The sequence below is a fragment of the Peromyscus leucopus genome, chromosome 1 (assembly GCF_004664715.2).
Source record: "Peromyscus leucopus breed LL Stock chromosome 1, UCI_PerLeu_2.1, whole genome shotgun sequence".
Taxonomy (NCBI): Eukaryota; Metazoa; Chordata; class Mammalia; order Rodentia; family Cricetidae; genus Peromyscus; species Peromyscus leucopus.
Genome location: NC_051063.1, coordinates 8,178,446 through 8,193,302, shown reverse-complemented (window position 1 = coordinate 8,193,302; position 14,857 = coordinate 8,178,446). Strand labels below are relative to the sequence as shown.

The 14,857-nt window shown below is 38.2% G+C and overlaps 1 protein-coding gene across 14 annotated transcripts in view; it reads left to right on the top strand.

Annotated features, from left to right (window-relative positions):
- The window catches only part of Tle4 (TLE family member 4, transcriptional corepressor), a 141,044-nt gene that overhangs the window by 21,880 nt on the left and 104,307 nt on the right, over positions 1-14,857 (top strand). For all 14 annotated transcript variants that reach the window (XM_028874863.2, XM_028874864.2, XM_028874857.2 and 11 more), the window contains exon 5: positions 11,091-11,153. In XM_028874863.2, coding sequence (XP_028730696.1) covers positions 11,091-11,153 — 63 coding nt within the window. The remainder of the gene's footprint in view (positions 1-11,090; positions 11,154-14,857) is intronic.

Sequence of the window (14,857 nt, the reverse complement as noted above, 5' to 3'; positions counted from 1 at the left end):
CTATAAATCTCATAACTTTTATTCTGTAGTCTTAAATTTTAGGACCATGTCATCATTAAATAATAAAATAAATAAAAATCGATTAATTAATACATACAAATAATAAATAAATAAAATCGATTCCAACCCTCCCTCCTGCATGGAAGCTGCTGCTACTCCTTACTACTATGTATAAGTTTTGCTGCACCCAGGGCAGGTGTCTGTTTACTGAAAAAACAGAAGAGAGATCCTTTGTCAGTAGCAGAACGTAAATACATGAATGTCTTTTTTGGGTCATAGTGTATCAAATCTTGGGTCATAGTGTATCATATACATCAATCTGCATAGGTACTTCTGCCATTCATATCTAGGGCAACTCTTCTCATTTTAAGGTGTGGAAATGGAGTTTGGGATCACTTGAGAATTTGCTTAGTCATGGCTCAGTTAGATTACTAATTAGAAAATCACCTGCAGATCTGGGAATTCATAGCTGATGATTTACATCTGCTGTGTTTTCAGAATGTTATAGACACTTAAGGCTGAGTTGTTTCCATCCCTTGCAGTAACTATTCTCTAAAACAAACCTTGACACAGGCCTTAGATTTGCCTACCTTGATGTGTAGTTGTACATTCAGGCTTTCTTTTTTGTTTCATAGACTCCTTCTGTTGTCCAAATCCAGTCCAGTCACACACGGTTCTCTCCATGCAATGTGTTTTCTTGCCTTATTGTCACTCTGGTTGCCATTATTGTCCATTAGACCTTGGTGCCAGAGGCTCTGTTGACTTGCTTCTTGACTGTCTTTACTGGTAACCTTTGCTGTCCCTGCATTTCTGGTATTGGGTCATGTTTAGGGGCAGGGAAAACCTGCCAGTATTCTCAGTATGGTTTATTCTCCTCTCTGGATGCTTTATCTGATTCACTGTTAAGTAGATGAGCTTTGTCTTCCTTTTGTTGTCTTTCACCTTTGAGTGTCTCATAGGTAGTTAAACCCAACATGTTTCCAAATGTTATCCTCCTCCACAAGCCTGCTTGAGGTCCAGTGAGCTTAAGTAAGGAAGTCAGCTAACCCGTCTACCCAGTTTCTGCAGGCAGGAAGTCCTCAGGGGGAGGACAAGATCCTTGTGCTTCCTTTTTATTCATTAGCTAAACCATGCATCCAGGCCACAGGTTTTCTAAAATCTGCCCCCTGTTGTTCCTGCTTGCATTTCTTTCTCTTTGGCTATCTTTCTGATGATGGGGATTTCTTTAACACGTTACTGTTCTTATCTGAAAATAGGGACAAGAGTAAAACTCTTCACATTGCTCTGAGCATTAAGTGACGTACCCTGCACAAACCAGGCTGTCTTTAATTATTAGGATAGTTGGTGTGACTTGATGTAGCACTCCTTGCCACCATATTTAGGATCACTCACTGTGAGTAAGGCAATATCTAAGTGGTCTTACCTGGTGGGAACAGACTGTCTGAACCACTTCTCTAGCCACATCTGCTGCCACTGCTTTTCCTGTGCTGTGAAGGCTTTAGGCTGGTATGACAGGCTACCTCTTTAGAATGGTCTTTTCTTGCCCTGCCCTTCTATCTTCATCTTTCAGGCTCATTTTATCTTAGTTCCTCAGGATAACATTCCTGCCTTAATCATTGAGAAATACTATCCATCTCATTTTCTATATTATGGGCTTTGTAAATCCTATCTGTTCTTCTACTATTTTAGATGTGACATGGAATCTGACAGAGTAGTAGACAATTATTAAAGACTGAGGACTTACTAGGTCTCATATAAGGATTTTCCCCACTATCCTTAACCGTTTCCCCCCAGAGTAGGGAATTGAACCCTGGACTCTGCCTATGATAGGCAAACACATTACCAGAAAGCTAAATGAACTGTATAACCCTATATTCTGGAACAGTGTCTCATTACACTACACAGACTGGCCTTGAGCTTACTTTGTTGCCTAGACAGGCTTTGAACTGATGATGCCTCATTAGTACCTGGGTTTACAGGCCTACACCACTAGGCCTGGTTTCTTGTGCTTATTTCTACTTGATCTTCTTCCTTGGTGGACTGTAAACACCTCATGGGGTCAGAGCCTTCTGTATTCACTATACTGTGTGCCACAGCTGCTAGCTCAGAGTGAAAGCCAATATCTGAAATCATAGTTTTATTTCCCAAGTTAGAGGTGCTTGGAGAATTCATTTTGTTCTTGCTCTAAAATTGCTCTTTCAACTTCCATCTTTCCTCTTGTAGTATGTTTTATGTTGGTTATCCCTTCTTTCCATAACCATTTAAATGTAATCTGTGGCAAGAAGAGGGCTAGAACTCTATAAAGACATTGAAATACCTTAACATGCTTATAACTTGCTACCACTTTCCTAGAAATTGTCCCTGGTAGATTCTTGCTGCCTACCAAGTTAAGTTCAAGCTCTGGAGTTTGGCATTGAAGGCCTGCACAGTCAGACCCTGATAGATAGACTGCTTCTGCAACCCTTCCCACTGACTTTTACTGGATGTGTCCTGTATTCTAGCATAATGGTTTCAATCCTACATGTACATTAGAATTACACAAGGAATTTTAAAATGGAGCACTGATTCCCAGGTCCTACTCTTGGAGATTTTGAGCTAATATATCTGGGGTGAGGTCTGATTTGTGAAATCACTAACCAGCTGTTTCCTGAGAATATTGTCTGCTATGAGACCTTTTAGGGTTCCATAGTCAAGGAAGTTTCAGTAGTATTGCTTTTTGTGTTTTTCATTCCAAAGATATTAAACTAATACTGTCAAATAGAACACTTTAAGATGTCTGATAGCGAAGAAAGCTGTTTAATTTTGTTTAGAAAGAGTGTGGCCTTCTGGTCAGAGAGCACTTTCCATATGTACTTGTTAATAACTTCTTCAAGGTGTGGTATATATAGAACCTGCTTTGGGAGATATTATTGACCATTTTTCAACTTAGAAATCACTTCCTTTTGTCTTTTCCTGATTATCCTATCCAAACCAGACTTACCCTTTTCCTAGGATTGTCTTCTTTGTAGATACCTTTTCAATACCTGTTTTGTATGCCTATGTACTTGTCTTTGTCTCTACCCCATGCTTTGAACTTCAGGACAGCAGGGATTGTCTTGTTCACTTCACCCATGTCTCCACTCAGTACCTAAGAGTTCTGACAATAGTAAGTAGGCAGTTAATAAATACTCGCTGAATGAATAAAAAGGCTGTAGTATATTCATGGTTTAGGCCTTTACTAAGGTGCATGTGTTTAAATATCATAAATTCCATGCATAATGCAATTTAAAAGTAACTTGAAATACAGTCAGCCCTTATGTCCACAGTTGCATTTATGTGTGTTCAGCCAACTATATATAGATTCAGTGTTTTGGGGAGAAATGTGCTTGTACTAAGCACATGTTTGTCCATCATTGTTTCCTAAACGATGAAGTGCATTAAAGCTATTTATATTGTATCTACATTCTTTTAGGTATGATAGCAAGAGAGTATGTATGGGTTCTGTTCAAATCCCTTGCCATTTTATGAATAATAAGCATCTTCAGATTTGATGTCTATGGAGGCTCCCATCACAAATCTCTCATAGAGGAATGACTGCATTCTAAAAGTAACTTAGATTATAGAACCACAAATTGACTCCCATCACAAATCTCTCATAGACAGAGGAATGACTGCATTCTAAAAGTAACTTAGATTATAGAACCACAAATAGACAATAATAGTTTTTAACCTTTACTTTTCTCAACTTCCCTTGTGGAGTATTTAAAACACATGCATATTCACACCACATAAAAGTAACTAGAAGTCAGACTACAGGGAACATTTATGGGTTTTATGGTTACTGGGGCAAGTGGCACCTCAATCTGTTGTATGGGACTTCCTTTTTGCTGCTTAATTTTTGGGCCAGTGTATCCCAGATGGCTTCCCTCGTGGGGGAAAAGGGATTGATCATCTCAGCAGGAGCTCTTGAAAGAAGCGTGGATCAGGAGTTTCGAGTGAGAGTCCCTTTTGGGTGGAATATACCACTCCAACAACAAAAAGCAAAAATTAAGCAAGATATTTGTTTTCTCTTGGCAAAAAATTTCTAATTTTTAAAACATTGAACAAGAATGTATTCAAACAGGTTTGTCAAGTACGTTGAGGAGCTTGTTTGGGAACCAGAAAGTAGAATTGCAAGTTAGTTTACGTGATGCTCAGGGCTGGTGAAACAAGGAACATTGAAGCAATTCCTGGCCTTAATATGAAGGCACCTGTTCTCTGGAGGTATTGTGCTACAGCTGTGTCCATGGCTCCTCTGGCCTGGCTCTCATAGTCTATTTTAAACAATGTTTTAATAGGTATGAGGTAGGTGTGAATATACTGTAGCATGTGTAGTTCCGCGACCCTCTGCACATTGAATTATTAGGAACTGTTCTTTTACTTCTTATAAGCCCTGTGATGGTGCAGCATGACTAAGGCCTTTCTGTGGACTGTTCTAACCAAATTGATTTATTCCAGGTACTGTTCTAGAATTTATTCTGAACTCTGAATACAAAATGCTCTCCTGGTGTACCCTTTAGCAGATGTACTGAATGCCAAAGGCTCAGATGATCAGTAATCTGCTACAAGCAATATTAGAAGGAGGCTAAGCTACATCTGCATTCTGTTTCTAAATAATCTTTTAAATCACATATCCTGCCAGGAATTCAGAATGGAAACTTTAATCATTGACTCACCATTCAGAAGTCATCCAGAATGAATTTGCATTTTTCTTGTTGTCCAGTGAGATTATATACATCTAATTCTTTTTAAATGACATGGCTTCCTAAATGTCAGAAAAGATATGTGCCAGGAAGCCAGACAAACCAAATTAGAATGTGAGTAGGTCTTTTAGATGAATAGTCCTTTATTGTTGGTACATTGCTGTATTCTAGCTCTTCTATAACAATTTTTGCATGCTACAAAAAATTATAAAATTCCATCTGCTTGGCCTGGATTATACTTCATTTACAAAATGATACATTAAATGTCTTCTGTATTCAGCCACATGGAATGTCCTTGTTAACCACATGGCTGCCTTCATCAAGCTCATATGCATTAAAACTTTGCTATTCTCCTTGAGGTCTGCCTGTTCTGTGGACCAGTAGAATCTCTTAGCATCACCTTGGAGTTTGTTCAGAGCCTATCTTTTCAGGGCCAACTCTATCTGCTTTATACAAAGATTCCCAGGCAATTAGTAAACAGATAATTCCAGCTAATGACAGATGTTGCCAATACACAAGGCTGGAGTGGGTTAATGAGTAGGAGAAGAGGGTCTCTTTTGTGCAGTCATTGGAGTAAGAGGGTATTTATGGACTGAGACTTAACATGATGGTGAGGAATGAGTCCTGGGATGCCTGGTAAAGACTGTTTTAGGCAGCAGGATCAACAAGAACAGATTTAAGAAAGAATCTCTGCCTCTGTCCTTGAAGTACCTTCCATACAAGCTGTCCATGGCTGTGATTCACCTGCCCAGGCTCTCTAACCCAGCACTATAACAAGAATGTGTGAGAGCCATGTATCTGGGCAAATAGGAACAAATCACAACTTTGATTTTGATCAGACTGGGTACTCATCACTGTGGGAAAACATTCAAAGGACTGAGAGGATGTTTTGGTAGTAATAGCTTCAAATAGTTGAAATTTCAGGTAACTAGAGGGAGCATGAAGACATTATAAAAGACTGTGCTATTGGGAGGAAGAGAGGAAAATACTCAGGAATGTACACTATCGTATATTGTACACTATTGTATACATGTAATGTACACAAGAACTATTGAAAAAAATGATAAGCAAGAAGAAAACAGATGAAGAAGGTCTAACCTAACCAGGGTGTTGTCCAACTTTTTGGCATCGAAACATGATTTTTTCTGTAAATGTGTTGGGCCTCATTTATAGCTGTCTTAGGATATGTGTGGCTTGTGGCCTGTGGCCTCCACGTTTGACATGCCTGGATGTGACTAGGGAGAAATGACCAAATCCTCTGACAAGATTTTCCATCTAACATGTAGCTTGTCTTGTTGCTTTGATGGATATGCAGTACAGGCATCCCTGTGAGACCTTGATAAGGACCATGAGTTGATTTTATTTATTCCTGCATCCAGAATTCTTCCCTTTTGGGTATTTCTCACATCATTTTAATCATAATCAGTCCTGTTGGGAGAATCAAGGTATATTATTTTCATTTGTTGTCACAAGGAGTATTTATTCCTATGTCTAGGTGTGAAAATGTGTAATTGTAAACTAGCATTGAAAGGCTCCAGTATATTTATGGAAGGAAAAGAAACAAAGTAGCTGACATTACTTGCTGTGATACTGGCAGAGAAGTGTTGAAGAGAGAAGCATGTCAGAGCTTGGTGAGCACCTGTAATCAGGTTCTTAACCAGCTCCACCCTGTTCTGTGAAAACTGAGAATAAAGTCACCAGAGAAGCTAATTTTCCTTGCTTGCTCCTGCTGAACCCTACTTTTCCCTCTCATCCTTTTTCTGTATTTCCTGCCCTTCCTCTCTGAGGGGCTGAGCATAACTGATAACATTAGTTACATTGTTTTTTCAGACTTGAAAACTGCAGTGATTTGACCTTGTATGACTTACTGAATGTCAGGTACAAGGATCATTAATCTTTCCTTGTATAAGATAGCATTCTTTTGATTCCTTCTTAATGGTAGAGCAGTATTAAATATAATATCAAAGTTCAGGTAGTATGGTAATAGGTGACTATCTAAGGTTTCCTTTAAAGAAATACTTTTAGAAAAGAAAGCTGAAAGGTAAGAGGGAGGAGCACAATTAAAATTTGTAGAAATTTTTCATAAGAACTTTAAGGACAGATTAGAATAGTTTCATGAGATATAGGGTCACTGTTGTTCTCTCTTAAGGACATTGTCCTGCATATTGATGCATTAGCACTACCAGTGTATCTTGTTAGGACAAATGGGGTACTTGAAAGTGTTCAATTAACCAAGTTGTGCATTGGCACTTTAAAGCACACTTCACCATACAGTGAAATGACGTACAAGTGCGTTCAAAACATGAACCAGGATAACATTGCTTTAGTGATATCTTCAGTAGAGACTTTGTTTCAGTGTAACTCACTGAGGGAAGTGTAGACAAGTTTAAAAAAAAAAATGTTGTGCCATTGACACTTTAGTATTGTTCAATATAATATGCATTGAGTATCCATAGACAGTTCTTGTTGGAGGAAGTGGAATGGGCAGCTTTTTTTTAAAAAAAAGTTTTATCCAGCTTGGTTTACATAGAGAATTCCAAGATAGCCAGAACTAAGTAGCAAGATCCTGTCCCAAAATCCAAAATAAATGAATGAATGAATGAAAGAAATAAAAAGCCTTATTACTTTGCAAAAAAATATTTTCCTGTGTATAAGAGTTAAAATGAGTGACTTGAGATTTCCCCTGTGTTTTTCCTGTCATTATGGGTGGTGACACTTCTGTCCCATTCTTCTCTTCTCTAGAGCTAGCATGGCGGCACACAGTACCAGGTGTTGAGTGCATAGTCACAGGGTTTTCATAAAATGTCTTTTTTGTTGTCACTTTTTTCCTGAGGTATTCTGCCAAAACCAAATGGCTTTTTGCTTGTTTATTTGTTTTGAGCAGGGAAGATTGTCATTTTATTGAATCTTTTGATTGGAATATGATATGAAGAAAGTAAAAAGAAATAGAATAATGATGAATTGAGGGTAGGAAAATGTGTTCAACTTATTTTTTTATTAAAAATTTGAAGGAAATTTTATTTGTATGGGCCTGATATATGTATGCATATATGTGTGCAAGTGCTAGTGTGTACTGAAAAGGGTGTCTGATCCTTTTGAACTGGTATTAACAGGCCCTTGTCAACTGTCAGGTGTGGGTGCTGGGAATAGAACTCTGGTCTTCAGCAAGCAGTTTTAAGGGTTGAGCCATTTCTCCAGCCCCATCAACTGCTTTTCTTAAATGTAAATCTTTGTGAATAGAGAAAATGCAATAGAAGTGTCAGGTGTTGTTTAATATATTTGTCAAAGTATGAGGGTTTTTTTTTGTCATTTTTTTGACATGAACAATTGTCCTTTTATTAGGACTATTAATGCTGATTTGGAGTATCATGGGTGTTAAAGGCTGTAGTTTAGCAGTGCCTATAAAGCATCAATGCTATAATAACACCCAGTAATTCTAACAACGAACAGTATTTCAGCATCTTTGCCTTTTTCAATGGGCTATCTGTGAATGCATTGCTCAGGGATGCGTGACCCACATCACCTATAAATTTGATTGGAAGCCTAAGAACTGGCATAGGCTGATGGATAGCAGATTAGAGTCCTGATTAACCATGTGATTCAAAGACTAGAAATATATTGTCTAAGCGAGATTCATCAGATGCAATCAGAATTTCAAGTGGTCAGATGCAATTCAAATGTGTATTGTGGCTTTTCCTCCTAGGTTGTCTTTTTCCCCTCTTTCCCCAAAGCTGAAAAATACTTCTTTGATGAATCTGCTTCTTACCCTCAAGCTGTCTGTCTGTTATTCATCAGAAAGCAGGTCGCAGTTCAGTGAGCAGAAGAAAAGATTTTAATAGAAGCTGTGCCAAGGGCTGTAATGCATCATTTTAGGGCCCTAATTACATTACAATGACAAATATCAATGGTGACAACAGCAATAACCTACATCCTTTAATGGCTGTGCTAGAAAAGGAGTTTGGGCCCCACACCATTAGATTAGACTCAGTTTCAAAACATAGGCCATTAGAAGTGTGTGTCCACAGTATTACTGGTTGATCGCTGAAGCCCAGTGGAAAGGCCTGAAAATAAATGATGCCTCCCCAAAGCTTGGTCCTGTGGGACAAAAGAGGTGAAATTAGATGACCATGGAAGCAGGAGTGTTTCCGAGGCAACTTTAGCTTTCAAAGTGAGGAATGGCCTGCTTAATTGTATGAAATCACACAGACATACCCCACCCCCTTGCTGCCAATTAGCCTGTCCATGAAAATCTATTGGCATGACAGCATAAAGAAATTAAGAAGTCTTTTTAAACCAACAGAGACCTTTAAAGAAAAAGTTTGAAGATTTACCCTCCTTTTTCTGTTGGTGTATATGTTAGCATACATAATTTTTAGTGTTTAAGATGTTTGTTCTTTTTATTTTGGTTTTATTTTTTGTTTTTTGTTTTTGCCTTAAATAGGTGCTTGGGCATAAAATAGCTTATTATGGCACCAAATACCTCTTGTTTTTTATTTGACCAGATGAATGAGTTTCCTGAGTAGTTTTTACTGCCTACATTATGTAGGCAAATTAAAGAACTCAGTTTTCCTACATGCCCACATACTTTTTTTCAACCCTCCTAGCAAGGGACTATTTTATTTATGTAAACAACATAATGAGGAAAATATGCTTGGCAGATGGTTCTAAGTATAAGAATCATCAGTTTGGTCTGCCCCAAAGTCTCATTATCTTTTATTCCTATCCCCACCTCTCCCTACAAAAAGCCTAACCACCAAATGCCTTTGAGACACCGAGCATTCAGCCTCCTGAATGCTGTTCTGTTTTCTTAACTTACCTTAGAATTTAACTCCATCACCACTGTGGAATGTTCATCCAGGTGGAGAGGGGTTTTAGTGGTTCCCACTGCAGCCTTTCATGGTGGTTTAAGCATTCTTAAAGGATGGCTAAATGATCCGTGGGGCCAGGGCAGTAAATTAAATCAGGGCAGCACAGTGGAGTTTTAGTCACTGCTGTTTACTGGTTCTGGGCTTTGTCTTTCTCGTTAAGTGCAGGCTGGAACGGAAAGCCTACATTGGGGACTTCATGGTGAATTTTTGTTTTGGGTTGACTGATGAAGTTTTTAAGGTGCTGGCATAGCTACAAAGTTAAAAGGGTTGCTGCAAAAAGAAGGAAGCCTCAATTGCATAAGCAGTGTTGCTGTTCTATAATGACTTAGCAAGAAAAAGAACATTTGTGTGCTTTCATAAAATGAACTGATTCTGGGTGAAATTTATTTTAAGAATGTCTCAGGAATAGTAATTGCTTTACATTTTCTGTCTTTTAGCATTTCTTAGCCTCCCTCTTTCACCACCCCATCATTAAAATATGAGCAATTTTGTGTGCACAATTTTGTGTGCATATATTAAAAGCTTTCTGCATATCGTAAAGTGTATAACATGCCATCTGAAGATGCATACTAAGGTGAACATCAGTAAAGTTCTAAACAGGTTTTTAAAGAAAATATGTAACAGCACGTTTGTTCTTTCTTGTTTTAAAACCCCAGTTCCAAGGCAGGAGAATTGTGTGTACAAGGTATATACATTTTGTCCCTATATTTCCAAAAGTATTAAAGAATAGCTTCTATAATCTAAGTGTACTAAGACCTTAGCATGTTCTAAACTACACACTGAAAACCCTTGCTGACAGATCTCAGAACCTTTACTGTTTGAAAATATCCTACTACTCAGCGATTAATACTTACATTAGTTTACTTGATTAATGCTGTTCCCCCCCCACACACACACACACCTCCTAGGAATTTAGAAACTAAGTATAAAAGCCCCACTGAAGTGTTGACAAGGAAAGGCTGCCAGGTACAGCAGCACACTCCTAAGATTCAAGTACTCTGGAGGCTGAAGATCTCAGGTTGTTAAGTTCGAGGCTTGCTTGAACTTAAGAGAGGGTAGGGAAGTGAAAGAAAGTGTACACAACTGTGGAAGTCTAATCTTGTGGTTATGGAAACAGTTGGGATATGTAGAGAAAAAAAATGGGTGGTATCTGAATTAAATAATGACGGGGTTTTGAGAAAATCATTAGATTGGGCAAGGGTCCTTCTGATGAAAGCTTTTGAAAACTGGTTTCTAGTCGTACAGATTAAATTCATTTTATATTACCCTGATGCTTGAAGATTAAATTTTAAGATGAATGCTATTTAATAAATCCTGCAGCTAATGCTAATGTGGCTCTGTTGTCACTTCCTCCTTTTAATGGGCTTGCTTAGAAGGTAGTTTTCCTCTTCCTTAGGCACTGCCAGCCAAAATACAAGTGTCTTTTAATATCATCTGGTTAATATTTTGGGTATCATAACCAGCTGACTGTTTCTTCTATTGTTTTTCTCTTTTTTTGCAGGCAGAGATTGTTAAACGACTAAATGCTATCTGTGCACAGGTCATTCCTTTCCTGTCCCAAGAGGTAAGATAGTTGATCTGATGGTTAGAAGTTGTTGCCATTTTATTGATTTTGCAGATGAGGGACTATAGACCTGCTTCTGGCCTTGCCATTTTCTTGATGTTCATATTTCACATTTCTAGGATGCAGCGTTCTCATTCCAACTTCTGAACCTTATTAATATTCAGTTTAGCATAATTTAAATATATTTGTTAAGTAAAATTTAATTGTTAAAATATTTTGCTACCATTATTAAAAGTAGTGTTGCTCAGAATTGTACCTGTTTACTATAATGCCATCTAACTGTAGAGATGGTAAAATTGCCAGCAAGACAAGAGCTTGATCTCTATAACTGTCAGTGAGCATTGAGACTCAGCAGAAGACTTATCAGATAGAAAAGCTTCATTTTGTGAAAAAACTAATGGGACTTCTAGCTGCTGTTTTTTAAGTTATTTTAAATTAATGATTAATTCTTTATGTTGTCTATGTATTTAAAAAAGGCATCCAAGATAAATGTACTCATTTCTGTGTCACATTAGGCTTTGCTGATAGGAACCTTTTTATGGGCCAATGCCTGCCATGTGGCTCACCAGTTTTGTTTTGCTTACTACCAGGGAAAGTGCATACTGTCAAAAATTCATTCAGGTGTGAAGGAGGGTATACCTTTCTAGTGCTTGGTGGTTTCCTTGTATCCTCCTCTTCCTTTACTTTGATTATTTGCTTGCTCTGGGTAGGTAGAAAGTTTAAATGAGAATACTGGAAAGGGATGGTTTGCTTTTGGATTATTGAATCCTTTATTTGTTCTGGTATGATCAGCTGTAAAAAGAAAGAACTACTTATAAAGTCTTGGGGCCACAGAACTTGGTACTTTTTTTGGATAGAGAAGGTACCTTCTTCCTACACTTTTTAGTTACTGTGTTGTCTCTGCTGTTCAAAACAGCTGTTTATACATTTGTCTAACAATAAATGTGCTGTGGTTAGTCACAAACCTGTATTTGAGTTTGTACATGCCTTATATGTGGATTTCTGTCTGACTTAATTTGTCCAAACCGTGTTTAGATTTGAGTAACTGTTAGTTGAGGAAGGGCACACTCTATTTATAAACCTTGCTACTTCCTAATTCACATGCTGTTTTCCTTTGCCTTTTAGCTATGACCACTATACCTCATTATCCTCATTTACCTATTTTTACCTAGTATTTGCCTGTGACTATATTAGATGTCTTTTGACGAAGTGTCAAGAAGCATACTTGCATTTCTTTCTTTTTTTAAGATTTATTTATCTTTATGTGTGCCTCCATGTATGTACGTGTGCTACATATGTGCCTGGTGCCTGTAGAGGGCAGAAGGGGGCAGTAGGTCCCTAAAAACGGAGTTACCCATGGCTGTGAGCCAACAAGTGAATGCTGGAAACAGAACCTAGTTCCTCAGAGAAGCAAGTGTTCTCAACATTTAGCCATCTCTCTAGCCTTTATTTTCATTTCTTTGGGAAGCTTGACTGTTTTAGGTCTCACTTAGATTAGTGAGTTTTTCTTACTTTAAGCAGTTCTACTTGTGGAGATAGAGATTGAGAAGAGTATGTGACCCTCCAGGCTGTAACCAGGCTGAGATGTGATATCCAAAGGTAGAAGGGAGGAGTGGTGTTAGTCTTTGGGCGTCAGCAGGTACAGACCCGAGGAGTGGTGTTAGTCTTTGGGCGTCAGCAGGTACAGACCATTATATCCGATTACTAGGACAGGTTTATCTATGTCTGCGATCTGTGGATTATGGCCAGAAATTAAAGGTGGTCTGGAGGTACTAATTTATTTTCCCACAGGAGTTATGTTGTTTGTATGAGCAGTCCCAGTAAGAACAGAATGTGCAATGGTAGCAGGGCTAAGCAAGACTGAAATTAAGTGGTTGAGGATGTTGTACCCCATAGAGAAAAACCATGGGGGGGAAGGTATTAGCAACTCTTTTTTTCTGCTCTCATCTGGGAGGGTAGACCTCATTCTTTCAACATTTAACTATTTGTTTTCCTAAGGTTTTGAAATTTCTTGATTTCAGTCCTTAATACACATAATGACCCTACATCATGGTTTCCTAAATCCTAATTCTGTATATATCTTTTCTTTTTCACTCTTTCTAATTTCCTAAGATGGAGTATGCCTTTTAAAATATAAGCCACAAATGAGTTTATTCTCATTGTTCAGGGTCTCATTGGTGTTTGAGGTTGAATATAGTCTACCTTGAATTTTAGCGTATTCTTTAAGCAGACACCTCATTTCTTCCCTGAGGCCAGATGGACCTTAATCTGGAGGGTGTGGAGGAGGCAGGTTATTAGAGAAAGAAGGATTCTATTTCCTGTCTCTTCGGCGGCAGGAAAATCACTCTTGCATGGCTACAGGCGTCACTTAGTGCCAGGACTGAGGGCTCTCAATCTGATCTTTAACACCAGCTCTCTGTGTGGCAGTGTTGCTGCCAGAAAGGCAGCTGTGCATTTGAATTTATTTTTAAATGTTTTTATTTAAAAATTAAATGATTCTGTCTGGGGGAAAAAAAGGAAGGAGACTGTGCACAAGCTACAAGACAGTAGTTGGAGGTGTTTTGAGCATTTGAAAGTCGAGTCTGGAGTCTGACAGAAACAGGAGGTAAATTTATATACATCTAGATTGTCTGCCTTTAATTTAGCTCTGTGTGTTGATTGGTTTTGATTGCGTATAGTTTTTTTCCAGACTTACAAAAATGTAGTAATTACAACTATTAAGTAAATTTGGTGGTTTTAACTATAAAACCTTTTTCTGTAAAAACCAAGTTTTTAGCTCAGATACACTTAAAGTTGATCTATAGTTTTAAAATTACAGAAAAATAGTTTTCTAATATATTTCATTACATTAAAAGTTAGAGCTGATATACATAGTTACTACTGAAGTCCTAAGCATTAGACACAGATAATAATTTATCTTTGCTGATTACTTAGATTTTAGAATTTCATAGGATACCTAGTACCAGAATTTAATAACCACGAACCCTCATCTGTCTGAACCTTTTCTTCTCCCCACTTTTGGATATTAGATAGATCTGTACTTTGCTCTCAGATTTTTGTCCTCATAAGATATAATCTCACGGTAATTCCTATGGAAGTTCTTTCACATGTTATATCTCATTTTCAGGCAATGAATTACAAGTAACTGCTTCCAAGCTCTCAGTTCTATAAAGAAGAAATGCCAGCTGCTGGCAGTCATAACCTTGGTTGAGTCCTGGTTTCCCAGCTACAGATCACATGGCTTTGTCTAATCCAGCCAAGCTGTGTGACCTGTAGCAAGTACTTTGCCTCTCTCAGCCTCAGTTTCCTAATCTGTGGAGTGAGGGGGCTCCCCACCTGGGCATTATTACATGTCCTTCCTGTCAGTGTAACAGCTCTAGCTACAGCAGTGTCAGCAAAGACAGGCCTATAAATTCTCTTTTGGGAAGACCTGGAACTGCTAAATCCATTTGAATCATTGCATTTGCAAGCATGTGAATTTGTTATCTTTCTAATTCCCTTCCTGTTAAGTTAAAACTGAGCCCAAAGAATCTGAACTAGCTGGACATCTGGTTATTTTTCTTGAGCAATTCCAAGATAGAACCTGTAGACCCTTAATCCTTCTGGGTCCTCAGTCACATTGAATGATGCCAGCAAATGCTGTCTTAGTGTATGTTGTCCCATCCCACACCCACCTCCCTATTCCAGCAGCTTGCACCTTTTAA